This window comes from Megalops cyprinoides, chromosome 8 (assembly GCF_013368585.1).
Source record: "Megalops cyprinoides isolate fMegCyp1 chromosome 8, fMegCyp1.pri, whole genome shotgun sequence".
Taxonomy (NCBI): domain Eukaryota; kingdom Metazoa; phylum Chordata; class Actinopteri; order Elopiformes; family Megalopidae; genus Megalops; species Megalops cyprinoides.
In genome coordinates, this window is record NC_050590.1 from 33,608,931 (window position 1) to 33,635,803 (window position 26,873).

General features: G+C 41.3%; 2 protein-coding genes across 3 annotated transcripts in view; both read right to left on the bottom strand.

Moving 5' to 3' along the window:
• The window catches only part of ttc17 (tetratricopeptide repeat domain 17), a 29,456-nt gene extending 11,267 nt beyond the window's left edge, over positions 1–18,189 (bottom strand). For both annotated transcript variants that reach the window (XM_036535474.1, XM_036535473.1), the window contains exons 1-12: positions 18,016–18,189; positions 17,188–17,277; positions 15,648–15,817; positions 15,008–15,119; positions 14,283–14,414; positions 13,206–13,315; positions 12,670–12,817; positions 10,274–10,413; positions 9,677–9,837; positions 5,874–5,989; positions 1,789–1,935; positions 1,385–1,500 (exon numbers count right to left, since the gene is read on the bottom strand). In XM_036535474.1, coding sequence (XP_036391367.1) covers positions 1,385–1,500; positions 1,789–1,935; positions 5,874–5,989; positions 9,677–9,837; positions 10,274–10,413; positions 12,670–12,817; positions 13,206–13,315; positions 14,283–14,414; positions 15,008–15,119; positions 15,648–15,817; positions 17,188–17,277; positions 18,016–18,183 — 1,610 coding nt within the window. In that variant the 5' untranslated portion in view covers positions 18,184–18,189. The remainder of the gene's footprint in view (positions 1–1,384; positions 1,501–1,788; positions 1,936–5,873; positions 5,990–9,676; positions 9,838–10,273; positions 10,414–12,669; positions 12,818–13,205; positions 13,316–14,282; positions 14,415–15,007; positions 15,120–15,647; positions 15,818–17,187; positions 17,278–18,015) is intronic.
• A 1,157-nt stretch (positions 18,190–19,346) lies between these two features.
• api5 (apoptosis inhibitor 5) lies at positions 19,347–25,538 on the bottom strand. Its single transcript, XM_036535093.1, has 14 exons — positions 25,240–25,538; positions 24,544–24,705; positions 24,262–24,355; positions 23,907–23,972; positions 23,450–23,601; positions 23,010–23,216; positions 22,605–22,709; positions 21,946–22,035; positions 21,402–21,583; positions 20,698–20,791; positions 20,554–20,610; positions 20,285–20,364; positions 19,980–20,125; positions 19,347–19,558 (listed from the first exon to the last, which is right to left on the bottom strand). Exons 1-14 carry the CDS (start codon positions 25,309–25,311, stop codon positions 19,479–19,481), a joined length of 1,587 nt encoding a protein of 528 aa, XP_036390986.1. The 5' UTR covers positions 25,312–25,538; the 3' UTR covers positions 19,347–19,478.
• Between the last annotated feature and the right edge of the window lie 1,335 nt (positions 25,539–26,873).

Genomic DNA, 26,873 nt, shown 5'->3' on the forward strand with positions numbered 1-26,873 from the left:
TAGGGATGTAACGGTACAGTGGGACCATGGGTCGGTATGTATCACGGTTTTTGGGTCACGGTAACGGTACGGTTTCGGTATCTTTATATTTAAGAAAAAAATAAAAACACATCACCCTTTAAACAATGAACTCTTTATTTAGCCTACAGACAAATAAAACTTTCCATTCAGAAAAATGGCAGCATGACTGACTAGTAGGGCTGCTCGATTATGGCAAAAATAACAATCACAATTATTTTTGTCAATATTGAGATCACGATTATTTAACACGATTACTCATTGACCTTGGAAACATCATGCATTTATTGAACTTTTAACCCTTTCGCATAGTAACTTATGTTTATGCTATGTAGCGCGACTGTTACGTTACATGGTTTGTTACGTCTTCATTAGCATTATTAAGCTTCTCATTGTTTTCAGTTAGCATTTGCTATATTTTTTAACGTTAAATCGCTGTTCCCGCAAAGATAAAATTAGCTAGAATTTTTAGTTAGAATTTTTTAGTTTAGAATTTTTCTAGTGTTCTAATCGCACTAGAGATGAAACTGTATGAAAATTTATACCGTTGAAGAATCTCCAGAGCGCTATCACTGCCTTCCGCCATGTTTTCACTGACGCAAAACAAACCCACGTTGCACACTGCGCCTGCGCACCTGCGTCTGGGAGACTTGTTAACTTTGGTTGATGTTGGGCGGTATTTAACGTGAGTTTTTCAAAGCGCGGTAATCAACCACGGTTTTAATGATTAAAATTTGAAACGGTAATACTAACCGTCGGAAATTTTACCGGCAACCGTCTCATCCCTAAATCGCACCGGTTTTAGCATATGCGCTAAATGGCAAATCACACCGGTGTGACCGTTCGCGAGAATGTTTGTTTTTAGTTTCCCCTCACTTCTCCAGCTGGTATTTAGCATACAGAGCGCTGATAGGCTCCAGGTAAATTCTGACAGGCTCCAGAGATGTTCTGTGGATCTGAATGTGCAATATGCCTGTAGTCTGCAACGCAATAAGCAAGTTTTGGAAATTATAGGAAAATGACAGGCATATTGTATTACCACGGTTCACGTGTGTGTATTGAACCGTAGGGGGCATACCGAACGGTTCGACAAAATACAGTGTACCGTTGCATCCCTAATGTTCACATGTACAGCTTTGTAATCATGCATGAATAAAACAAATTTTATACAATGTCACATAATTTACAATTAGCCTGTCAGAGAGTATTTCACAAAAGGCACTTTCCAAAGGGAAAAAGTAAAGCAACAGACTATTGATACTAAGAAAAGAAAGTTGCCCTGAGTAAGCGCATCCACAAAGCTACTAGGCTACGTTATACTGTCAAGAGTGTGATCAGTCAGTGTGTGCCAGAGTGTGCTCCTTACCCAAAGCCGCGTGTCTCAGGTATGAGGTAGAAGGTGGGCAACAGATGGGGTGGAGGCACGGCAGGGAACTGCTGAGCACAGTCAGCCCTCCTGGGCCACAGCAATGCCTGGTGCTCCTGAAATGAGACATCATATGACACGGGCGCCATGACCCCTCCTCTGTCACGCAATGCACATTAAGACCTATAAATGTGAATCTAGACAACTACACATTTCCCCCTTATATTCAATATAATTATTCAGTAGCAAATGAATTATTTTTCATGAAACAGGACTGGTTTCGTCAAGTAGGGTAGTGCATGTGTGCACACAAGCACATCCGCACACACACACACACACACGGACACAGGCACACACGTGCGCACATGCATGCACACAATACCCAGTGTGTTCTGGGAGCTCACCGCTGCTGAACCCGACTCTCTACCCCAAAAGGCACTCGTGTCATCGCTTCCAGAGATGGAGGAGTAGGGCTGGGGGCTGCGCGTGTTGTTCAAGCTCATCTCTGAGCTCAGAGCCATGCTGCTGGCCACTGATACCTCCTCTCCAAACTGTATAAAGAGAAGAACACAACCGCACAGGTGAAGATCAAGCATTGTTTCATATCAAACGTGCTGGAAACCTACCAGCCTTAATTCTTCCCCGCATCTTTGCTTTCATTAGACCCTTGTTAACATATCTGTTTCTTCTGAGGGCAGAGATTTTTATTTCTTTTTTTTAATTTGGAATGTTGCCTTCTTCCCTTTTTTCTCTAAATCTCGAATGCCCAGTTGCATTATAGAGATGCCACTCATCACCACACACAGAGATGGGCAGTATTTCAATTAAATGTATTTAAAATACGTATTTAATTACTTGTGAATATTTTGTAATTTGTATTTTGCTGGATGGAAAATAATAAGGTATAATTTGTAACAAAATACTTTGAGCAATTGTATTTTGTGTATTTAAAATACTTAAACAAATATGTAATTTTATTCTCAAATAAGACAAGAACTTTCATCTCCAGCCTTACTATAGGACTACTACACATAGCCTTTCACATATTTGGCTAGTTGCAAGTAAATCACGTGACACATCCTGTTGGGTCCAGCGTGCTCGTTGTGAACTGTTTGTTTTCCTCATGACCAGTAACCCAAGGAAAGAAGCTGCTTTGGTGCTCAGTGCAAATTGTCTTAAGGTAAAGTATGTAGTAAAATATATTATCAGATATTGCTCACTGAATGTCATAATAGGAGAGAAGGATAGAGCAATTAGCAAATAGCTGTGCTCTAGAACTTTTGAATTTATGCTGCATTCAAGACACCTCGGAACTCGGATATTTCAAGCAGGAAATTTCTCACTTCCAATGTCAAGCGTGCACACTGTTTACTTGGGGAAAAACAAACGTGGATGCCTGTAGGAAACTCTCCTTTACTTTGTTTGTCAAGGAATATATTAAATATATAATGGTAGTAATGGTAGTACACTACAGTTCTCCGCTTCTTGCTGAACTTTTTGAAGAACAGGGGAGATACATTAGATTACTGCAGATTTAATAAAGGTCTATATATAATGTTATTTATTGAAATATAAATATTTAGGCCTATATTAAATATTTTTCTTATAAATCAATGACTTTCTAGAAGTAAGATATTTATCTAACAAACATATGCAGTAGCTTACAGGCTTTTTTCCTTTGAACCCATAAATGGGCTACTTTTAACCAAACGCTGGAAACTTTTCCTTGTTGTTATGTCACCGGTGCTCAGGATGGATAAATCGGAGCTCAAAAATGATACCCGAATTTCCGACCAATAATTCCTAGTTCGACAACCATTCAAATTCATTTTTTTACTAGTCGGATGTTGTTTTTTTACTAGTTCCGAGCTGTCTTGAATGCAGTATTACTTGCTAGCTTGCTAGTTGCATTCCAGCTAACATCACAGGCATGCTCAGACCAGTCTCACACCAGTATTTTGTATTGCAAAGTGCCACTTCTTTACACAGCACAGTCCCCATGCCAAGCCTGCACAGATATAAGTCAGAGGAAGACACTCCCCATGTAGTTTTACACAGGAACAGTTTCAGGGGCTGAACTGACCAGAGGGGGGCGCTAGTGTGCAATGAGACAAGACAAACTCCTGGCCAAGCAACCCACCCAGTTATCCCCAGTGGAACACAGCCAGTTTGCTCCAGTATCTGCAGCTGATGACACAGCCATGACAAAACCTGGGCAGTACAACTTGAAAGTGAATGCCTTGATAATTGAGACACTTGGGAGCAGATTTTTATTTCTTGTGTGAGTGCAAGCCTAAAATTTGCTCTGAAGGTAGTTTTTGAACAATATGCAATCAATGGACCAAAAGAAATAATTTTTAAAAATTACCTACAGTAATTCTTCCAAAAGAAGTAAAACAAGACAGATGTTTCCTTTTTAATATCCAGGTATGCAAACTCATCAGAGGTGATGAAGGTGACAAAGATGTGACACCCCTAGGGGCATCTGGGGGAATGCCCCCCCGAGAAGAAATTTTTTTAAATATCAACTGTGGATTTATAGTCGATTTTAGCATGAGGATATAGGGAAAAACTCACCCTAGAATTAATGTAATCTTACTGCTATAAAAGTAATGCAAGGGGGCACTTAAAAAAAAATTAAACAGTCAACAGAGTGCAAGAGTAACAAGCGATCCGTTTCACTGCAATATAAGTGACGTAGGTCCATTTTGGCTAAATGTCTACACGGTTGTCTCATGAATTAGTCTCATGTTCCAAAACAAATCCAAAAGCAAATTGTTTAATTACGTTGTGGTTATGACAGTAATAACCTTGCTAATATTATCTTAGCATAAAGAAAAAAAAACCATCAGGGGCTAATGTTAACGTTAAGTTGGCACTTTGCCTGAGGAGCTCAACTTATGTTGTAATCGTCGGCAAAATGGTAACTTTAGTAACGTTAAACAAGTAGTGCCCTAACATCAGAAACGTTATACAAATGGAATTTAGAATAACAAGTTTACTAGCTACCATTAGACTCCATGGAAATAACATTAACACCACATCCAAACTGTGATGGCTAGCGTTTGCTAAATCAAAACAACTCAACCTTATCAGGCTAATTAACAGTCTCAAAGTTTACATATCGTCATAAGCCAATTAAGGTTATCATAATGCCACTGTAAGAGATTCTTACCTTAACCCTTTCGCACGTATGGTCACACCGGTGTGATTTGCCGTTTAGTGCATGCTAAAACCGGTGCGATTAGAACACTAGATTGGAAAAATTCTAGCTAATTTTAGCTTTGAGGAAACAGCAATTTAACATTAAAAAAATATAGCAAATGCTAACTGAAAACTATGAGAAACTTAAAAACGGCAATGAAAACATAATGAACCATGTAACATAACACGCTACAGACAGCCCTCTTTCAGTCTTCACTCTTTTCAGGTGAGTTGCATGTGCCAAGCACAGAAGCCAGGAGCTTTCTTTTTCTTTTTTTTTTTTAACAAGTCAGAAGGACGTGGTTCTCATTTCATTCCCTGTGACTCATCGGATCTACACAAATCACACAAATGACCTGTTTTGAATTCAAAACAGTGAATTTAGCTGAAAGGTTTGCATCCCTGAATATTATTTTCAAAAACCACATGCAAGAGTGGGTTATCCCTTTGTGGCATTTTGCAGGAGGTGTATTACTTAACACAAGGCAAGAGCAACGGATGATATTACAAATTCTGGAAACGCAGTGTAGTGCAGTGGTGCAGCAAAACAAGAAAAGGTTGGCTGTTATTGCAGTATGAATGGGGCTGTATCCAGTGGCAGTACATCAGACATCAAATTCAACCTATCTTGTAGGTGTAGACACAAAGGAGCTTGGTGTGGAACCCAGCCATAAAGAATTCTTGTGCCCTAACTCTGCAGTATAGCAACTGCATGAAGAGGGTAGGCGAGTTAGGGCTCATAATTTGGGATTGTGATGACCTGTAAGGTGACACCACCAACGTGCCTGTTCCTGTTTCATGATTAGTCCTGAAAGCCATCTGACTCCTTTAGGTCAGACAGTCCCCACATGTATATCCTCAAGGATGAATGTGAAGATAATACATTATGTTCTGAAGGCCCACCTCAAGTTTTAAAATGCCAGAAAGTCGTTTGATTGGTTGACTGGAAGGGCGTTAGGGCCTCGGCAGATTATCTCCTGATGTTTAGTCTGTTACTGGAGCTATTTTTATTTTCGTCATGTGGGCACACTGTGGTTCTCTGTGATCGCATAGACATTTTACTTAATTTACCTTATTTAGCTTATATCCTGTTAATTTCCCATTCTTTATGCTTTTCCCTTCCTTTTTATGCTTTCATATATGTTTTTATTTTAACATTTGATGTCCCTGCTATCCAGGCATGGAAAGAGTCTTGTTGAATGGGGAATTGTCTGAATAAAACAGAGCAAGATCAGATAATTGTCCAGAATGCCATTTTTTATATATAAAATAATCTCACACTTACCTGGATGTAGTGGATGCTCTCAAACAGGTCACCACGGTGATAGCGCACTGGCAAGTCGAATGGACAGAACAGGCTGTGCTTCTGCTGCTGCCCCAAGCGGCACATCTGGTGGTTCCCTGTGGCATTCAGAGAGAGTGGATCAAACCATGGACAAGGGCTTTCCCTCACAGCCCCTTCAGAGAGGGTACAGCCTTCACTAGCGAAGAGGCTGAGCGGTCCTCACAGAGTCTGCACATGCATGCTGCAGTCCCTTCATTTGGGTGTTGCATTTCCTATCCCTACCCAGCTATCTGCAGTGGGCTCCTGCTCTATGCCAGAGATCAGACAGCTTCTTAAGAGGAACCATATTAACAAACTGAACATAAATGCCTTACTCAAAGCTCTTTCAGTAACAGACAATGGACAGAAAGAAACACAATCTGGATGACAACACTGAATGACAGATTTTCAAAGTATATGTAGTGCAGTCCACTTACTGCAAGAAATACTGGTATAAGAATCAGCTGAATACAGTGATCAAAAACAAAGGGATGGAGTCACTGTTATCTTTTAAAAACTCAGTTTGTAAATTTCAAATAGTCCATTTATGACTAGGGGCGGCAGTGTAGCATAGTGGTTAAGGAGCAGGACTCGTAACCGAAAGGTTGCCGGTTCAATCCCCGCTGGGACACTGCTGCTGTATCCTTGGGCAAGGTACTTAACCCACAATTGCCTCAGTAAATATCCAGCTGTATAAATGGATAACATTGTAAAGAACTGTAACCTATGTATTTGGATAAAAGCGTCTGCTAAATGAATAAATGTAAATGACTTATGTGTAAACCTCTGGCTCAACAATGGCCCAATATGATAAAGTATCCATACCTAAGTAATGATGCAAAACAGCAGAATCTATCAGAGAATTTTAATACAGGTCAATATTTGATACACTTTCGATACAGCATGATTCAACATAACCTTAAAATTCTCCATTGCTTTTAAATAAATGTGAGAATCTATGCATTTTTTCATTATATACCATTGAGATAACACTCAATGTTCAAACTAGGGCAGGGGTCGGCAATCTTAGGTACGCGGGCCACCAATGGCACACGGCAGCGTAATCATTGGCACGCTGGCGATAAGCGTGCGAGCGAAGATTTTTAATTAATTTTTTTAACTCTTTCGCGCGTTACTTATTTTTCATGCTATGTAGCGCGCGTGATATGTTACATGGTTCAATTTGTTTTCATTAGCATTATTAAGCTTCAGTTAGCTCCCGCCGCCACGTTCTTCCGGATAAGATGACGCGCCCTTTAAAACTGACGTTCCACCAATGAGCGGAAAGGGGTAGGGGCGTAGTGAGCGTGGGTGAAATAAAATAAATAGGAAATAAAATGCACTAAAGAAGCGTGCATTTGTGATAACCACAGTCGGTCTTTTCGACAGGGTTGCCAGTCTGATTTCAAGTGACGTCACATAAAAAGCTTAAATCGTGTTACACACTATCAAAACCGATTCCCAACAAGTTTCGCTTTGTAAAAAGCACTAAAACAGGAACGAGTGTTGAATCTGATGGCTAAAATGCATGTTTTGTTTAGTTTGACCCGATCTCAGCAAGGAAACCAAACTTTTGCTATTTCAGTCACACAAGTCAGTATGAAATCACTACCAATCAGCAAAATAATTATGCCAAACCTGGCAGCCCGGGTAGCGGATTCTGTTGCGTTTCCGACCAATAACCAAATTGTTCCGAGTGACCCTGTGAATGAGAAGCTAATTTTCGTTAATATTTTTTGATATTGTGGCTTATTAGCTACCATATGGGGATATTTTGTGATGATCTGTAACTTAAACGTTGCTCAATGTAAACTTAATATCTAATATTGATTTGTTATTCAGTGCTGTAACATTATATTTTTGTCAATTTTTCAAGCTGAAGTCAAATTTCCACTCAGGTGGACAATACAGCTGTTTTCAACTTACACCTTGAGTTTTATGCACCTTCTGTATTTTCTTTTAAATATGTTCATGCTCCCAAAAAGAAACATATGGATGTTTTATGTTTTTGACAATCATCGCTGCAAATTAATAAAATTACTGTTAAGCAGATTAAAGAGTAGTGATTTTATTATTTTGAAATTTTATTTTAGATTTAGAATGCTAATTTTCTATAAAATGTAATACATTTTAATGTAATTTCACATAACATCAATACTTATTTTTGGCCTGTGGCCCTCCATCCAGATTCATTTTTGACCCTTCATAGGAAAGAATTTGGGCACCTCTGGTTTAGAAGAAAATATTTTAAAGGGAGCAGGGGAAATTAAACTTTAAATTCTTATAGTTATAATGTCTTATTTAAATTAATGTTCTGTTTAATTGGTTGGGCATTCATGTGCAATTTGTTCAATAAAAGCATGTTCAAAATAATTTATTTCATTTCTTTATTCAGTGGGCATAGGCTATTCAGTGTTTGGGGTCTATGTTAGCAGTGTACCTATTAAAGCAGAAAGACATAGGAACTGCATATTGTCATCGCAATACTGAACAATGTTATCGCATATCGCAGATTTTCTGTCATATTGTGCAGGCCTAATGTTAAACTTAATGCTGATATGGCACACTAATTAACAAGAACATTTCAGACTGGCACTTCATGTCAAAAACGTTGCCGACCCCTGAACTAGGGTCATATCAGAAGTGTTCTAGCTTCATCCAAGGTGCTGCATTAACATGAGTAAACCAATAAAAACCCATGGTATGGATTAATTCTTACATGTAAAACTGCTATAGCTGTATACCTACTTTTGTATCGATGCATTAATACAAATCAATGTATCGTTTAACCCATGATTTATAAGAAATGTTTTGGACAAACTGACATGTAATATGACCCAAAAGAGGTCAATAGCACAGTAGTCCAAAAAGCTTTTCAAAATTTTTATGCATTTATATGGTACTCACACACATCTCTTGTGCTTATTACGTGAGTATTTAGCACATTAATTTTTTTAAGAAAAAAAGGTATGCTACGTGCCTGGAAGTTTTAGCTAAATGCTTACATTAAGGGAGATCTATTAAACCTCTCTTCCTTAGTCTTAAAATAGAGATGAGTCTTAGCGAACACTCAGGGCTGTGAAATTGACCATTTTATCATCTATACTCACTAAGCCTCCAAAAGCCCATAATGTGAATACAGAATGAAGCAAACGTATGTAAAGTACACAGACACCTTTGTGGACTACACAGTGGTAAATGTCATGGAGGCACTCAAGACTGCCAGCTGATTTTTTTTTTTTGCATTTATTTTAACTTAGTTTGACATTAACTGTGGCAAGCAATGGCACTGAGGCATACACTGTGCAGGTAATTTGAAAGGCGATGTTAATATGAATTCAAAGTTAATATGAATCATACTGTGTTATCTCATTTAATACAGAATTGCATAAAAACAATCTTTCTTTCTTCCCTGAAGCATTTAGCTAAATACAATCAAAATTACACACGAAAAAAAAACATTACATAACAAATAAATAAATGTTATCCATTCATTTAAAGCTCACCTTTTAAGAATCAACTATCTGCAAGAATCAAATAGTCCTGAACCAATGTGATTCTTATAAAAGGAGTGCACCGTATAAGCCGTATGATGCAGTTAACACATGGAAATGCGATCAGTGCAATTCTTCACCTCCTATCCCCACAAATGTGCGCACACGTGCACACACATACAAACACACACACACACACACACACGTTCACAGCAACATTCACACAGCAATGAAGGTAGAGTGAAACATGCTGAAGTATGTATGCCTCACCCAGTTGTGCCTCCTTGGCCATCTGTGTCTCATGGATGATGTTGCGCAGAATCTGCTCCTCCTGGATGAGCTTGTCCTTCTCCAGCGCCTCCTGCTGGCGGAGGTAATGATCATGTTGCCTCTGGTACTCCTTCAGTTCATTCAGGGTGCGCTGCAGGGACCTGCCAGGGTACACGGCTGTTGACCAAACTGCACAGCTGTTCCACTCATGAGAAACCATCAAGGGCAGTAAGTGGTGCCCCTTACACTTGTGGTCACAAGGAGTATGTGAGAATACAACACACACATACACACAGCAGTACAAATACAAGGCAAACTCACTTTATGGCCTAAAGACTACTGACAGAACTGTTTTTAAAGCTGTACAACCCTGGTACGGCCCTGGTCACCGTACCTCCTCATCTGCTGGCACTACATTTCAAGGTCGGCTCTAATGGTATCTATGTGGCCAATTACCTAACCCTACTGAATGCAGTTCTTGTGAGTCAATCTGCCAAATGAATGAATGCAAATGTAAATTTCCCATATTACAGTTCAGGTATGGAAGTGGAAGTGGGGCATGGTCAGGGTGGAGTCAGAATGGGGCCAAGATCTTACCGGTGCTGCGCCTCCAGCCGCTGCTCCAGCTTCTGCTGGCAGAGGACAGCATGCTTGCGCCGGAGTGCCTGCTCGAAACCTGGCCGGGCCTGTAGCGCCTGATCATAGCACAGCACTGAATGGTTGTACTCTCCCAACATCTGAGGACACACACAGAAGACATTTGCCATAATGAGAAATATATATTAAAAAAAACAGAGAGGAACACGAGGGACCATGTTAATAACAAACCCAGGTGTACACATACAAGGTCACAGAACTGATATCAACTCACAGAACAGTTCTCCGATGCACTGTGATCAGACTTCTCCAAAGACAAGTGATCCAGGCCAGAATGCTGCATGTCGCACCGCAACTCTGCTATCTAATTTGGAACTGGAACATCAGTCTAAATAGCATGCCTTCTCTGAAGGTCCACAATCAAAATTGTCCTTACCTTTATGACTACATGGATCCATACTGAAAGACTCTTTATTTGTTATATGCAAGAGCTCAGGCTATCCTGTTATGGTTTCATAATGCACTTCAAGAACTCTAACTTGCACATAAATTGAAGGAAATACTGCTCCACCTTCTTTCTCCTCTCTACAAATGACAACTGTTATTCATTGCTTTACTAAAACAGACTCCAAATATTTAGCTAAGTTGAGTATATAGTCTACTGATTGCTCACAAAACAGGTTTATGCATCAATGTGTGTGGGACTTTGATTTGCTCACACCAGTGATCTTGCCTTGCTCCAAAATGTAGACAGGCCAGAATACCTTATCTTACAGTGGAGTGGTAGCAGACAGAGATGAACTCAGGAAAATCTCAGAAACGCTCGGTTAGTCAGATCACACAGTCTACACTGAGAATTTTAAAAAATTAATAATCAATAAAATTCACATACCTTACATGGTGTAACGCAGTCCTGTATGTTTACAGTATGTAATAAAGATAAAGATTCCATGTTGCACACCATTTCATAGTACATTTAATATTAATTTACAACATGATGAGTAATAACCATGCCCGTGATGTCATGATGTCATTACAGAAACAAAAGATTCTGCGATTTTCGAAAGCAGAGCCACCTCTGGACATCAGTTTTGAAATGACACTGGACTGTCTAGTTCTACTCAATTTCTGCAGGTTGCACTATTTCAACTATACATTCACATTATACTGAGGCTAATCCACAAACAAGCAGACAAAACTGACAGGTTAATTGACTACTAGGTAACCCAAAAGTAATCGAGCCTGGGCCACAGACAGACCTGATGACTGACAAACCAAGAAAGACAAAAATAACAATCCATTTCTAAATCCAACTAAAATTCTAATTCCAGATGATCACAAAATCAATTCAGAGTGTGGCTACTCTAAGCCTGTTGCTACACAGTAGCTGAGAATGCCATCCTCACTTGGACTCTGGCCCTCCGCAAGTCTCCAGAGTTGAATTACAGGGAGTTGGACATGGAGTTTCCATTATTTAAATAATAGGCCACCGACAGCATTTTGTAAAGAAATGCAGATTTCTCTGCTTTACTACCAGGACCTCACATTTCAATATGCACCCCTACTAATGTTAAGGAGCAGCATATTAAATTTCAGTTTTTTTAATTTAGAATGTTGCCTTCTTCCCGTTTTTCTCTAAATTTGGAATGCCCAATTGCATTATAGAGATGCCACTCATCACCACACAACCCCACCAACAATGTAGGCAAGCATGTGCTCTCCTCAGAAACACATGATGCAAAGTGCCACTTCTTTACACAGCACAGTCTCCATGCCAAGCCTGCACAGATATAAGTCAGAGGAAGACACTTTCCATGTAGTTTTACACAGGAACAGTTTCAGGGGCTGAACTGACCAGAGGGGGCCGCTAGTATGCAATAAAACAATACAAACTCCTGGCCTTGTGGAACGAAACTCATGATCATCGACAGCTAATGACATGACTGGGATGAAACCTAGGCTCACAGAGCTCAGCCTGTGCTCAAAATGAATGTCTTGACCACTGACCTACTCTATCCAAGGCTACCATTTTACAAATTAAAAGCACAGGCAAACAAAAATCAGAATATCCTGTGTTCCCTTCAGGGTAAGTACAGCAGATTCCCAGTCACACAGCGCAGAAGGATTCCAGCTTTGTGAAGGAGCACTGGATCATTCAGTGTACACAGGTGTCATATTTCCATATAAAAATTCTATTTCCACCATGTGCTGGCTCCTGAGGTAGCAATCAGAGCTTTACACAATATGTAATTCAGCAACACTTAAGTAGAGTGCATTGTAACACAATGATGGGCAAACAAAGCTTCATCAACCCTACATTGGGCAGGGCTGTCATTTGCATTAATGTCCATGTGCCAAGTCTGTTATCCATGGTTTAAGTTGTGTATAATACTCACAGCGTAGATGTTGCCCAGGGTGTAGTGGCTGGTGAGGAGGTCAGAGGTGAGGTCCAGGGCAGCATGTGCCAGGACGGCAGCATCAGCAGAGAAGTGCGCACGATGCAGGACGTTCGCCATGTTCACCAGTGCCACATCCTTGTGCTGCCTTTAAGGGGCGAAGTACACACACAGAGCACACACTTAACCTGTTAGGGTGAATTGCTCACGCGCACACATACGCGCGTGCATGCACGCGCACACACACACACCTCAAAGTGTTCTTGCACACACAGGACAGCACAGCCCCAAAACTTGCCTACTCAAAGACAAACAAAAAAATCAAACAAATCACGCAACAGCAAACATTACAGAATTCAGAGATACCCTTAGGTGGCTCAGGGTGTCCAGAAGCCAGGAGAAGAGGAGAGGAGAGAAGAGAAGAGGAATGAAGGAAAAAGAAGAATAAAGACAAGATAATAGAAGACAAGAGCAGAGAAGAGAAAAGAAGAGCAAGAAGAACACATAACATGTTGAAACCTCTAGCTGAGGTATACCTAGGGGAGAAATGCAGTGCCCGGACTGCACAGTCCACTGCCTGTTTGGGCTCATTCTTCATGCGCCAATAAAAGGATGCCAGGTTGTACAGTACCCACGAGGAGGAGTTCTGTTTTGGGGACACACACAGATAGGTTTTTAACAGGACAGCTTGCCTGTCAATCGTGGTCACAGACTTTCTTACTTCTTCAGCAGGAGGAGACACACTTCAGGTACCAACACTGTATTGAAACAATATTCCAGGTTTGTAAAAGTAAATAATTTAGCAATGACTTTACTCGAGCGAGTCTGAAGAATTTTGTGCCATACAGAAGGTCATATGAAGACAAAACAGGTGACACAATGATTCCAGTCTGTATACAGACATACAGCGACATATGTGCAGCAAGCAAGGTCTACTGCTCACTAGATGCAATACCAGTCAAAATCTTATCTAAACATTTACTGTTTACAGTATGTAATAAAGATAAAAATTACATTTTGCACACCATTTCATAGTACATTTAATATTAACTTACAGTGACATAACCCTTAGCATAACATACAACACGCTTCTGATGTCATTACAGAAACAAAAGATTCTGCGATTTTCGAAAGCAGAGCCACCTCTGGACATCAGTTTTGAAATGACACTGGACTGTCTAGTTCTACTCAGTTTCTGCAGGTTGCACTATTTCAACTATGCATTCACATTATACTGAGGCTAATTTCTAAATCCAACTAAAATTCTAAATCCAAATCATCAGAAAATCAATTCGGAGTGTGTCTACTCTAAGCCTGTTGCTGCACACACAGTAGCTGAGAATGCCATCCTCGCTTGGACTCTGGCCCTCAAGTCCACAGAGCAGTCCTTTGTCCTTCTGGCCCATGGGTCGGGGGATGGGGGATATAAAAGAATCCTGATTAAGACACCGAATCTGTTCTATGTCCTTTTGCCCTGGGGAAAAGACACACCCACATGCATGGTCCACGCTTGCACAATGGCTACCATGCACATCACCAGCTGCCTGAAACATATTTGTTGACCTAACAGCTTGGGCGTAGGTGCAGTTTTATTTTATAGGCATGGCTCTTACCCGCAGCAGGCCCTGCTGTATCCGATGGCCCACCTCGTCCATGCTGCGGCCCAGCTTGTTTGACAGGGAGCTGAAGATGGGGTCCTCCTTGGAAAGCAGTGGGGACGTCAGGTTGACCCTCTCCTGTACACCCTGAGGGGAAAGCCACAGTCGCTTTTCAACCCATTTCCGGATGCAAGACTGGGAAAATGTCAGCCTGTTTCCCAGCAGTGAATCTGGATGAGAGCTAATTTTCCTTTGGTGTATGCAAGGATAGTGTTAATCTGAGTAGTGTTAGTCAGTGTAGATCACCAGTTCTTTCATAAAGTTAAACAGAACATTGTTGGATTATTTTGTGGGATTACTCTGAAATCATCTGGGAAAATAACGGTTAAGTTTAAAAGGAAACAATATCACATTCCTCTCCCTCTTCACAGACAGCATCCCCCCAAATAACAAGGTTTTGAGGTTCACAAAATTATTTCCTGCAGCTGAAACTGTTCCATTTTAAGGGTGGTCACCGTGGCTGATATCAGTCAACTATGATTACCAGGTCTCAGACAAAATCATGAATATTATAAAATTAAATCCTGACATTCATAAAGCCCATATTCTTCTGGAAGTGTCAGCTTCTCCCAACTGTGTTATCATTGCTTGACCAAAACTCGCGCGTGTGTGTGCCCATGTGTGTGCCTGACTACTTAGGGTATGTTGTCCACACCACTGAAAGTGGAGGACTCACTCACTCTGAGGTGCTGGAAAGCATGAATGCTGTACGGCAACTCAAGAACTTTGCTGCAATCTGGCTCCTCCAGGTCTGGCGGCAGAGGGGATCTGGGATTGATGTAGTCTTCAGGACTGCATGGCGCAACAAACAAAAGAAACCCAGTCAGCTGATGCTGAACAATACAAAAACTTCCCCAGGAAAGAATACAGCTTAAAGGATTTTTCCACAAGATGCACAATGGCTACCCACCACACCAATTTCAATTCTAGGATAAGAAACTGATGTACAGTTTCAGTTCATCTGTGAATTCGCATTCAGTTTCAAATAATCATGCAACCCAATATTCTCTGTTCCAAGGCCGCAGAGAACCTTGCCAGTCTAAGCTCTCATACATGTATTTCACACATTACAAACATGTATAGCATTATGATAAAAAATACACATTGATTATCTACTTATTGTCTGTTCACTTTGTTTATTATTCTGAAAATGCGGCTGTTTTATACCTTTGACAGATCCTCTTTGCACAGTCTTAACTTGTCTCTTACTAGTCTCAGTGTCTTTGTAAGACTTTGGGAGCCATGCGGTACTGTATTTGTGGATTTCACTTGGACTCTCTGAGGGTATCTGACAGTGCTGCAACACAAGCCATCCTTCACCTGATATCTTTGCTCTCCAGCGAGATGTAGGTGCCGTCGTACAGGTCCAGGTCCCCAAGGGGGACCCTGGCCATCACACAGTCTGGGTCCTCCTTGTAGTGCCGCTGCTCCAGCCCCGTGTCCCTGTCCTCGTTCTCCTCAATGTGGATCTTCTGAGCAACAAGCTGCTTCTGTGCACATGCGGTGGAGGGGCAGGGGAGAGAAGAGATAGAGGTGATGGAGCCATTCACAATGGCTCTCAAGATGGAAGATTCATGTAATCTAATTCTGCTTTTACACACACACACACACACACACACACACAGAGTGCTGCCATAAACTGCAAGAAAGTGAATATTCCTCTTCTAAGTAATATGGATATACTGTAAGGAATCAACTGCATATAGTAATTGAAAACACTTGGACAATATCATTTCTATACTATCACTGTTTCAACAGGATATGTTTAAGAATCAAACAGCAATAATTTTGGGCTCATTCTCAAAATGCAATACAATACTGGAATGTAACATAGCATAATAATGCATTTATATTTTGAAACTGCACCAAATGACCAAAGCACATAACACAAAAATAATCCTTGAGAAAACAAAGTTACCTAAGAGCACAGATGGCAGTCCACACGGCAAGAAAAAGAAAGACGCTTACGACACATTAAGAAATGGAACCTTATGTTTGACAAGACACTTGCCATAGACACACAGCTGTGAAATGGGGCACTGTATAGTCAACAATGTTGAAACTGCTAAAAGACCATGGAGATGAAAAGTATTTACAGAAATTGAAGATCACGCAGCACTAGCATTCTGTTAGTCTTTTTGTTTAAAAAAGGACTGTATACAGCACTGTACATCCAGATATTTTTGTTCCATCATTAAGAACATCCCTTCACTTAACAGGAGAGTTTTAAAACCCATATAATTTTGTCCACTCATTTGAAATTCAAACTATAACAATCGGCTGTTTATGAGAATACAGTGTATCATTAATAAATTGAACTACGAAAGACATCCCTTTAGAAGCACTGTACTTGTGTGACAAGTAATCAATTACATATCTCATCAATGAATGCTTCAATAATTAAATATCTGGTATTATTTCCATTAGACATTCATCAGTAGGACAGGCCAAACAGACTAATGAAATGTGTCTCTCTTGATAGCACTCACGGCAACTGAATCAATAGATTAGACCAAGGAGTGCTGGATGGAAGTTATGAGATCTACTATCCAATACTTACTTTACTAGAACAGTTCAAGCTGTTTGTAACAAAAACACAGATTGCTGTGTATAGTCTCTAATAATATACTTTAAAATAGAAAGCTAATTGGAAAAAAGAAAAACATACAAAAAATACACAAAGCCATAAAAACGCAAAAGCAATAGAAACGCAACATAAAACATGGCCGTAACAGGCATTTGCTATTATTCTGTTTTACATGAACAAAAAGCCATACTGTATTCTGAAACAGACGGCTTACTTATTCAGCAATAACTGGCTATAAGCGTAGAAATGACGATTGTCCATGCATCCCCTCACCTCCAGCTCCTTGAGGTAGTTGACACGTTGCTCCTGCTGCATGAAGGTGACAAGGTTGTGTGGCTGTTTCAGGTTAAGGGGGGAATCCACCTGTATGTACATTAATTAGTAATGATATATAATTGATTCTGACATTCATTTAGTCGGAATGGAAGCAACCTGCGCAATTTGCTAGTCAGGGCATTAACGATAGTGACACCCAACAGGGGGATTCGGACAGTCCAACCTGCTAAGGGTCAACGTGTCGACATAACTGGTTTCGCTAGTACATAACCGGTTTGTGTTGTTCATCCAAAATGTTTGTTGCTATGATGCGTCCTGCCTGCGACAGAACAGACATTCAAGGTGAAAGCACATGCTGGAGAGAGCTGGCAAGTTATGAGACAATCAGTTGGAAGTTAACATATAATTGTCTCTCTCGCATGGTAATACGGGTCGACACGTCTACAGACCGAAAGCAATCCCTTTCTAGAAATTATTTAGCTTGTCTGCTTGATTGCAAGCTACCTAGCTACTTCTTAACACAGTCACGTCTGTCTCGGCAACTGACTAGGAAACACATCCTTTCATAAAGCGAAATGTAGCAAGCCATTAATCAGTTGTGTTCGACTGGTATCAGACACCACCACTAACACAAGATCATGCCATCTTGGATTTCTGCATCCTTTCTTACACAATTCTCTGCTTATAGCTGACTAACAGGCGCTGTGGCGAATGTCCAGCCAGGTAGCGAGTTACAACTACCACACGCCTGCTGTTTACACGGTGAGTAGATAGCTAGTGCTAACAGTAGCTGGCTATATCAATAAGTACAGATCGTTGGCGTACTTGCTGTTGAATTTTTCCATCTTCTGTGACAACCCAGTGGGTGGTAGCGCCACCGAGCTCAGCCAAAAGAACGGTGAAAAGGACAAAAACCCTGACCAAAACGGTATTTTTCAGTGGGACTTTGTGAAAGAGATGGGTCCCTGGTCCGCTTATCCTGCGGTCCGCCATCTTTCTTTTTACTTGTGTTCTGTCAGAGATTCAAACGGAAGCGGAAATTACCAACCGTTGACAAGAGCCACTGTTGTGGGTGGGGAAACACCGCCATATTGGTAAGGTTACAGTGTTAAATTTGTGACAATAAATTCAAGATCACCACGCCACAAATACAAAAAGCACACTTGCTAAATAAAATGCGAAACCCTTCAACGACAGGCTGCATGAACTACAGAAAAATGGTTCAAAGATTCTTTACGCAAGGAACAGAAGCTGTGACGCTCGAGCTATAGTGCCCAAAATACAAGTGAGACAATTAAGTGTGAAAAGAGAACGTCATGTGTTGCTTGTGTTAAAAAAAAAAATATTTAAGTACTTGTTTAATATAAATATAAAGAGATGCCATACAATCAAAAATTTTGGTCCAGATTCAATTTTCTGTTTTTAATCCAAAACATTTTAAATAACACAACATGAGAAAAATGCCAATACAAAAATGCATGCAAAACTTTAAAGCCAAAAAACTCAGCTCAACAATTGAGTCTAACAGCTACCGTGGATTACATAGCAAAGTTGCTTCAAAAGATTATCATGTCTCTCATCCTCTGTTGAAATGCTGTGATTGCTGGTTATCTAACAATCATAAGACAAACCCAAATTCTGAATGATCATTGTGCTCCTACAGTAAACAAAGCCCACAAAGTGGGCATTGCTGCTTGGATTTTATCTTTTCTTTTTAAAACTAATTTGTATCGCCTACTTTGCCTGATACACTGCAATGCCTACACAACTATGATGTCTCCATATTGTTTCTCCCAGTCTTATCCCCAGACTTCAACAAAAGGAGGGCAACAAGATGCTTCCAAGTCAATTTTATGATAAAATTCTCAAAAACTTCATTGTTGATCCTTACAAACCTACAAGGTTGTTTTTCTTTTGCTTTCTTCCAACAGTCTGACAAGTTAATCAAGTACATGTAGTACAGCTTGTGAGTCCTGTTCCACAGAAATTCATCCGTACAAAAAGCAAAAAAACATCCAGAAACATCTACTCGAACAAAAGCATTTCAAGAAAAAAGTCTTGTTGATAAGCTGTCAGGTGTAGCTTCCACTACAAGAATTGTATTACTTAAAAAAAAAAAAAAAAAAAAAAAAAAAAAAGACATTTTTTTTTTTTTTTTTTTTACAGGTGATTGGAGAGGAGGGAAAATGTTGTAAAGGCTGCTAAGGAGCTGGAGGGGGCAGCAGGGATGACGCAGTTCGCCAACACAGCGAGCCTGGTACGATCGTGAGGGAACCTGGCTGGGTTCTTCAGTAGTTCTTCCCACGGGTCCTATTACCCCGGCCTCCCCAGCCTCGGCCCCGCCCCCCACGGAAGCCACCACGCTGTTCTGGAATCCCAAAAAAAGGACAAAATTCAACACTGGTCACTTCCATAAGAACAAGTATCCATATCACTCACCATTCTAGAATACTCAGACACCACAGGCATCTTTTGTCTCATATCTATAGTCATCTTACATTTGTTCTTTAGAAGAGTTTATACCAACAGCTCAGCATCCGGGTTGCATGTTTCTCTGCACAAGTTGATAAATCCTCATTTTTCCTAAAATTACAAGTGTGTGCACATGCCTTAAAATCAACCAGAATACACCCCCATGTATTTGGCAGTACCACCTGTAAAGCCCGTCTGTCCACTATTCCGAGACAATGACAACCATTGTGAATGAACATTCCTGAAGTTATTGCCTCGGTCTGGGTTCATCATAACGCAAGCGCAATATGAATCAGAACAAGCCAGTGTGTTCTTACCATAGGAGAAGTTGCCAATGGTGGCACTGTACTTCCCGCTGGGGGGGTTGTAGATCTGTCGCGCGTCCCTCCTGGGCAGTGGAGAGAGCTTCTTCACCGTGGTCCCTGCCTCTGTTCCAAGCTCCTCCCCTGACAACCGCTTCTGACTACAGGGCAGAGAGGACAAATGGATAACAAATAAAAGTGGTAAGCCATGCAAGTCACTCTGGATAAGCCTGCTAAGATAACACATAAAACACGGTATCAAACGTAATGTTTGATTTTTTTTTACTTCTTATTCTCCTAAGAATACAAATGGCACCCACCCAGCGGCTTCGGTCTTCTGCACTGGCTTCCAGGACAGAGTGATGGTACTCTTATAAGAGGGTGGGTTGTGGAAGAGATCCTACAGATCATAGGGAGCAATATCAGGGTGATAACCACAAAATAGCACCAGCCTATGTAGCAATGCTTGGTATATGCATTATTTATATTGTACTTCAGAAAAAAAATGCACTGCGTCTGCAGTGGTTTATGTAACGTTAGTTCACATCCATTTCAAGCCCACACCAAAAGACAATGCTGACTGCCTCACCTTTATGAGGACGTTGATGTTGTTGGTGATCTTTAATGCAACAACTTTGATTTTGTTCTGAAAAAAAGGTTGTTCGGTATTCATTTGAGCATGTTTTACACAGAGAGAGAGTGTATGCTGCTAAAGATTCAGTACTGTTCTCACCTCCTCTGTCTTCAGAGCATCCCCTGTCTTGCCCTGCAAGGCGACTCGAAGCTGGCGGATATACACTTGTAGCCCGCGTGCAAAGTACTGTAACCTGTGGGCCGAGAGGGAGACAAAATTGTGGGAAGTTAGAGAAAATGAAGCAAGCAAGGAGGCAGATTCAACCTCACTTTAATCCACTTGTACATCCGTCCTTCACTTTGAGCAACATGGGAAAAAGCTAATGTTAGTCTTTTATAATTAGAAAATTTTGGATAACAAAAACACTTGATGGCCTTCCAAGCAGGTCAGTGGTTAAGGCACTTCCTCTGAGTGCGAGCTGAGGTCTAAAGCCCAGGTTCAATCCCAGACGTGTCTCCAGCCAAGGATGACCTGAAGTGCACAGCAGTTTAACAACCCAACATCCTTCCACCAGGGATAGGGCTGGGTATGTCAGAAGGGGTTGCTCGTCTAGGTGCTCTCAGCCACCCTTCAACTCATCTGCAATTTTGCTATTCACGGCTAATGACACATTGTGGTTAAAAAAAAAAAATCAATCATAGCAAGACAAAAAGCACTTATTTACTCAGAGACCTCATTCATATTTCATGAGCTTTGTAAAACAGTACTAAAGTACTACAAGAAAGACTCTTACAAGCAGCAGCTGCCAGGCACTATAGAAAAGCAATGGGAGGAGGGAGGTGGAAGGGGTGGTGGGCACATGCCTGATCTTGAAGTCCTTAAGCCGCTCAGCATTGATTCTGTCGATGAGGAAGTCAGGCATTTTCTTGCCAAGTTGGTGGAAGCTGAAGAGCAGACACTCCACATAGCTAAACTGCAGTTTGGGCTCCTCGTTGCTGGCATTCTCCCCGTTTTCAGCATTCTCTGGAGGCAGGGGCATGAATTCCTGTGGAGTGGGCAGGCAGAGGTGACCACCAGGACAGCCACTTTCATTTGTAAGCCATAAATGTCACCTAGAACTTTCCTCTGGAAGACTAACCCCAGGTAGGTGTTTGTTTGTACACATCAAACATTTAATACATAGAGCTCGTAAGGAGGAAATACAGGCTTTACCTCAGGTTTACTTACCAATACCTGCTGCCTTTTACTAGAAAAAGTAATCTCAATATCATGCTCTTAAATTACTGCCCATGGTACAAGCACCTGTGACAGAGAGCTGATTTGTGACCCCCCCCCCCCCCCCCACCCCATTTCAAGAGGTTGAAATTTTGGCAGCCAAAAAAGGCAAGTACAGCTTTGACACCTTACCAGTAGCTTTTCAAACAGCATTGTCAAATTGGCCTCCAGCTTGTCCATATCTCCACAGAATGGACTCATCTCTGCCAGCAGTTTCAGCACCTGCAAGTGGAAGAGGGTCAGGGCCATCAGTCCAACAGTGAGCGGGGGTGGGGTTAATAAATATAAAGATCAACAACCTTCAGTTCAAATGAACCAAATAACATGTTCCTCTGCGTGTTACCACAGACATTGTACAAATTGACCAGATAGCAGGCTAGGTGATGCATCAGCTTTATGTGTTGCTGTAACACCCTTAGCTGGCACAACCTTCAACTCTGATCACAAAGAGAACCCACTAGACAGAAGACAGACAGTAGGCAGGAGCCCAATAGCTGTAATAAAGAACATCTATTGTACAAACCTCTCCTGGAGGACCTTGTCTGGCATGTTTTAGATCTCTCCCTGCTCCAACACAGCTGATTCAAATGATCAAGTCGTTATGAACTCCTGAAGCTGCTTAATAACAAACTGATCATTTGAATCAGCTGTATTGGAGCAGGGAGAGATCTACAACATGCAGGACAATGGGTCTTCCAGGAGAGGTTTGGGAAATGCTGACCTATAGTGTTTCCTCCTCATTTACACGATGTGTGGGAGCCCGGGGTACCAGCCCAGGACACAACACTAACCTCTAGCTGGATGTCCAGCTCAGGTACGGGGCTGGTCAGTGTACTGAGGTTGGGCAGGACGTGGTCACAGAAGTATGTCACAAACCTTGTAGAATGCACATTTTTCTGAAGACAGGAAAAAAGGTACTTTGAGCTAGGCAAAAGTGACATGAGATAAAACAGTAAGTACATAAACTAGTAAACTAACAATGCTTCATTAAGAAGCCTCGCAACAGATGTAGCTACCCCACACTGCCACTCACTGACTACTATGCACCAATCAAAACACATTTCTCACAACACCAAAACACTGAGTTAGTCAAAGACAACTTGATAGCTCTGCCTATTCAATGGTCAGTGAATGGCAGTGCCTGCCATGGCTGTGTCAAATGTTGCAAGCGCTAGCAAGGGCGCACGGGCACACACGGAGAAGAGGGGCAAGGCCTGGCGGGTACACTGCAGCAGCCTGTCCACGTTGTCCACATCAGCCAGGTTGAGTGCTTGCTCCAGGAAGGCCTGTTCCACCACCAGTTCCACCAGCTGCTGCCTTCCGCTCACTGTCTGTAGGCTTTTCAGGCCAGACAGGATGCGCATTAGCAGGACAAACTCCTCTCCCGTCACATCCTCCATCACCTGCAAAAGGAAGCGAGCAATTTTTAACATACATTGTTAAAAATAAATACTATATTTTATGCCTTGCACTATATTATGCAGCCCTGGAACAGAGTGCATTACATGGCATGAAGATTCACAATGGCAAATCACAAATCCAAGAATGGTGGAGGGTCTCCTGCACTATAATTTTTATAGAACATATTTTATTTTAAGTTACAGATGACTGGGCCTCCTGGAATAGATTCTCTGACCTTCCTGGTCTCTGTGAATATGAAATCCTCAACCTCCTTGGTCATGACATCCTCAGGCAGCGTCTTTATCTTGGAGGACAAGAACTTGATGGCCCTCTCCCGCACAATGTCCTCCCCCTGCAGTATCTGACTGAACAGGCCGCCAAGGGTTCCTGTGACACCATAGAAATAGTGACAATTCCCATGTCATAAACCACAACATGAATGAAGAGATACCATAACACACAGTTGTGCCAAGCCATTCCAGCTTGTACCAGAAAGTGGCACGTACATTAAACAGAAGCCACCAGGAAACAGACTCCTGATAAACCAGACTGCTTCTGGCAAATGAGAAACTGTTATGCACATAAGATGCTACTTTGAAATGCACGTTATATGAAGTACAAGAGAAATTTACAAAAAAGAAAAGAAAATTTAGGCAAAAGAAAAAAAACGTCTTAACAGTAAAAATATACACCTTTTGCATCCATCTTGAAAATGGAGATCAGGGCAATGTTAACCTGGTTGAATTCTGCAGAATCGTCTGAAGGAACAAAAAAAACAGAAGTGAGATAAAAATGGGTTTGTGCAACTGCATGTAAACAAAAAGTCAGACAAGTCAAATTACTCGACAAAACTGCCCACAGATTGATATTCTCGATATGTCCCACTTGCAGGCAGCGAAGGACAAGACATGACATTTAATTAAAAAACCAGACAACACGGGGGAAAGGCCACCACAACATGTCAGAGTATGGGACAACATGAACGTCACCTTTACATAGCTCAATACTTATGGTGAGCAGGGCCCTCTTTGGTGAGGCAGTCATTACCTGTCTGAAGAAGCTGTGTCAGTATGTCTGCCAGTCTGGCCAGGTTATCTCCAGCAGCGAACCGCGGGAGCTCCTTGATGGCTTGCCGACGAATCTACACGGATATTGTAATGTCACGACAGAGGACAAACGTTAGAGAGAAAGTCCCTTGTTACTTTAGGACATTGTGCAAAAAGACTATATCCATTATGTCAAGTAAAGGCCAAAAATGTGTCTTCAGGAAATAGTTTTGCATGTTAATACTAGTTATTTCGGAACCCCACTCCACCCCAAATCACCCACCGAGACGTCTTCGTCCTCACACAAGTCAAGCTGAGCATTGATCGCTGCGTCCGCCAGCTCTGGGAAGTTGCTTACGAATTTGGGAATGAACTGTGCAGCCAGACGCTTCTCCTTCGGGCCGCCTTTGACGCCATCCAGGATTGCTTGATATGCATCCCGGTGCTGCATATGTGAAGCAAGCAATACTGCTTATCTCTGTTCACCAACAATACAGATTTAGCAGGCTAGACTAGCTAGCCGCTACAAACAAGAGCTGACTAGCTGAATATCCTTACTATACTAATCACCACTGCTCCTTTTCGTTCCCACTGACCTCTTAGCTACTTAAGTATTGCTCCGTTTAGCCAGTTACCGAGTTACCAGGTCGCTATCATATCCACCACAGAAATAGTCTAACGAGCTTTCCTTAACTAATGTTTTAGCTAGCTAACAAGCCAATTTCTTGGCCATTTATGAGGATTCGTCTGTAGTGCTGTTAGTTAGCTTCTCACAATTCTGACAAATAGCTCGGACAGGGCCTACGTTCCGCACTAAATCCTCGGACTCGCAGCCCGTGTGTTGCCGCTCAGCTATGGCCTTCCACGGGCTCTGTTTCACTTGTTAAACGAGCGACTCATGGTCCAGTAAGGGCAAACAATAACCTCACGTACTCTCCCAAGGACAACAACTGAAGGTCTTGCTCGCAACTGCACTCACCTGGCTCAGGTTATCCTTAGCGTCTGCAAGGATCCCATAGTTACGGTATAACTCCTCCACAGTGACCGCCATCAGCGTGTACGGGTGCGTGTAAGCGAAGCTGCGGAAATGCAAAATAATAGTCCGCAATTTTCTTTACTTGTCACTGCTCTTCGTTACACCAAATGCCACCCTCACTCCACTTGTACCGTTTTTCCTAGTTAACTCAGCGTTTGAAACAGAAAACAAGATAGAATTTACTAGAATGCCACTTAAACTACTTCTCCGTAATGCATGAATGACCTGCCTCTACACAACTGCGTCGCTGCTAATTTTTCAACGTCACGTCCGCGCATGCGTAGCATCTCTCCAATCAGGAAAACGTGACATACCCACAGCTGCGCCTTTCACTGAACTGAAAGAAAATCAGTAGGAGTTGTGTGATCAGCAACGCTTGGTGAAGTGAATCTCCACGGTTTTCTAAAGTGGACAGAAATGGCGCAATGTCGAAAGACTTTGCTTTCACCTTATAAAATGAAAATGAGCTTCCCAAGTTGTAAAAACTCAGAATCTTACGATTATCCCTCACAAATGTAAAAGAAAAAGGTAGGAGTCCATCTGAACAGTTTCGCCTGACGTTATTTACTTAAGTTACTTCACTGGTAAATATCTCGTAAGTACATTCACTGCTCTACCCTACCCTGAGTTATCAAACATGGAAATACAAATCATTATCTCTGTCCTCTGATTCAGCATCTTAGAGACAAGACAATTTCTGCAGAGGGGCTTTTTCTTTGTTGGTGTTTCAACAACAAAGAACAAATGTAGTGATTAAAGTGATCTGGGGGGAGTTTAGGGGGCACTCGAAGCTCCCCCAGAAGCCATAAACTTTGACCTTTGAGAGTGTCTATGACGAGCAGTATTCTTGTCCTGAGAAATCCAGTATTGTACGGTCCTACTCTATAGAGAATCTGAATGTTTTTTTGCATCATTCATAGTGTATGGTTGTGGTGGAGAAATGTATGCATTAAGCACTACTAGGCAAGGCAAGGCAAGGATTAGGCATGTTTATTTATATAGCACATTTTGTAAACAAGGCCATTCAGTGTGCTTCACACACGGTATATAAAACATTGGATAAGAATATACAGAACAAGATAAATAAAAACAAATAAAAAGAGGTAATGCAGCGTATTAGGGAGAATAAACAAGAATTAAACCATAAACAAAGAATTAAAATTGAAAGTAAGACTATATAAAAGGGAGTAAAGATCAGGTGCATAGGCAGTGCAGAACAAAAACATTAGATAAGAAATACAGAATAAGATAAATAAAAACAAATAAAAAGTGATAATAAACTGTATAAGGGAGAATAAACAAATAATTAAAATTTGATAAGTAAGACAATACATAACAAGAATAAGGTCATAGTGCATAAGCAATGCAGAAAAAAAAAGTTTTAAGTCAGAGTTGAGGCATCTGAGGCCTTTTGGAAGTTTGTGTTTAGTTCTGACTGGGAATGGTTAACTGACCAGTCCCAGCTGACCTAAGGAATCTAGAGGGATCATATGGTGAAAGCATGTCAGACATGTATTTTGGTCCTAGGCCATTGAGTGATTTGTAAACGACCAACAGTATTTTAAAGTAAATTCTTT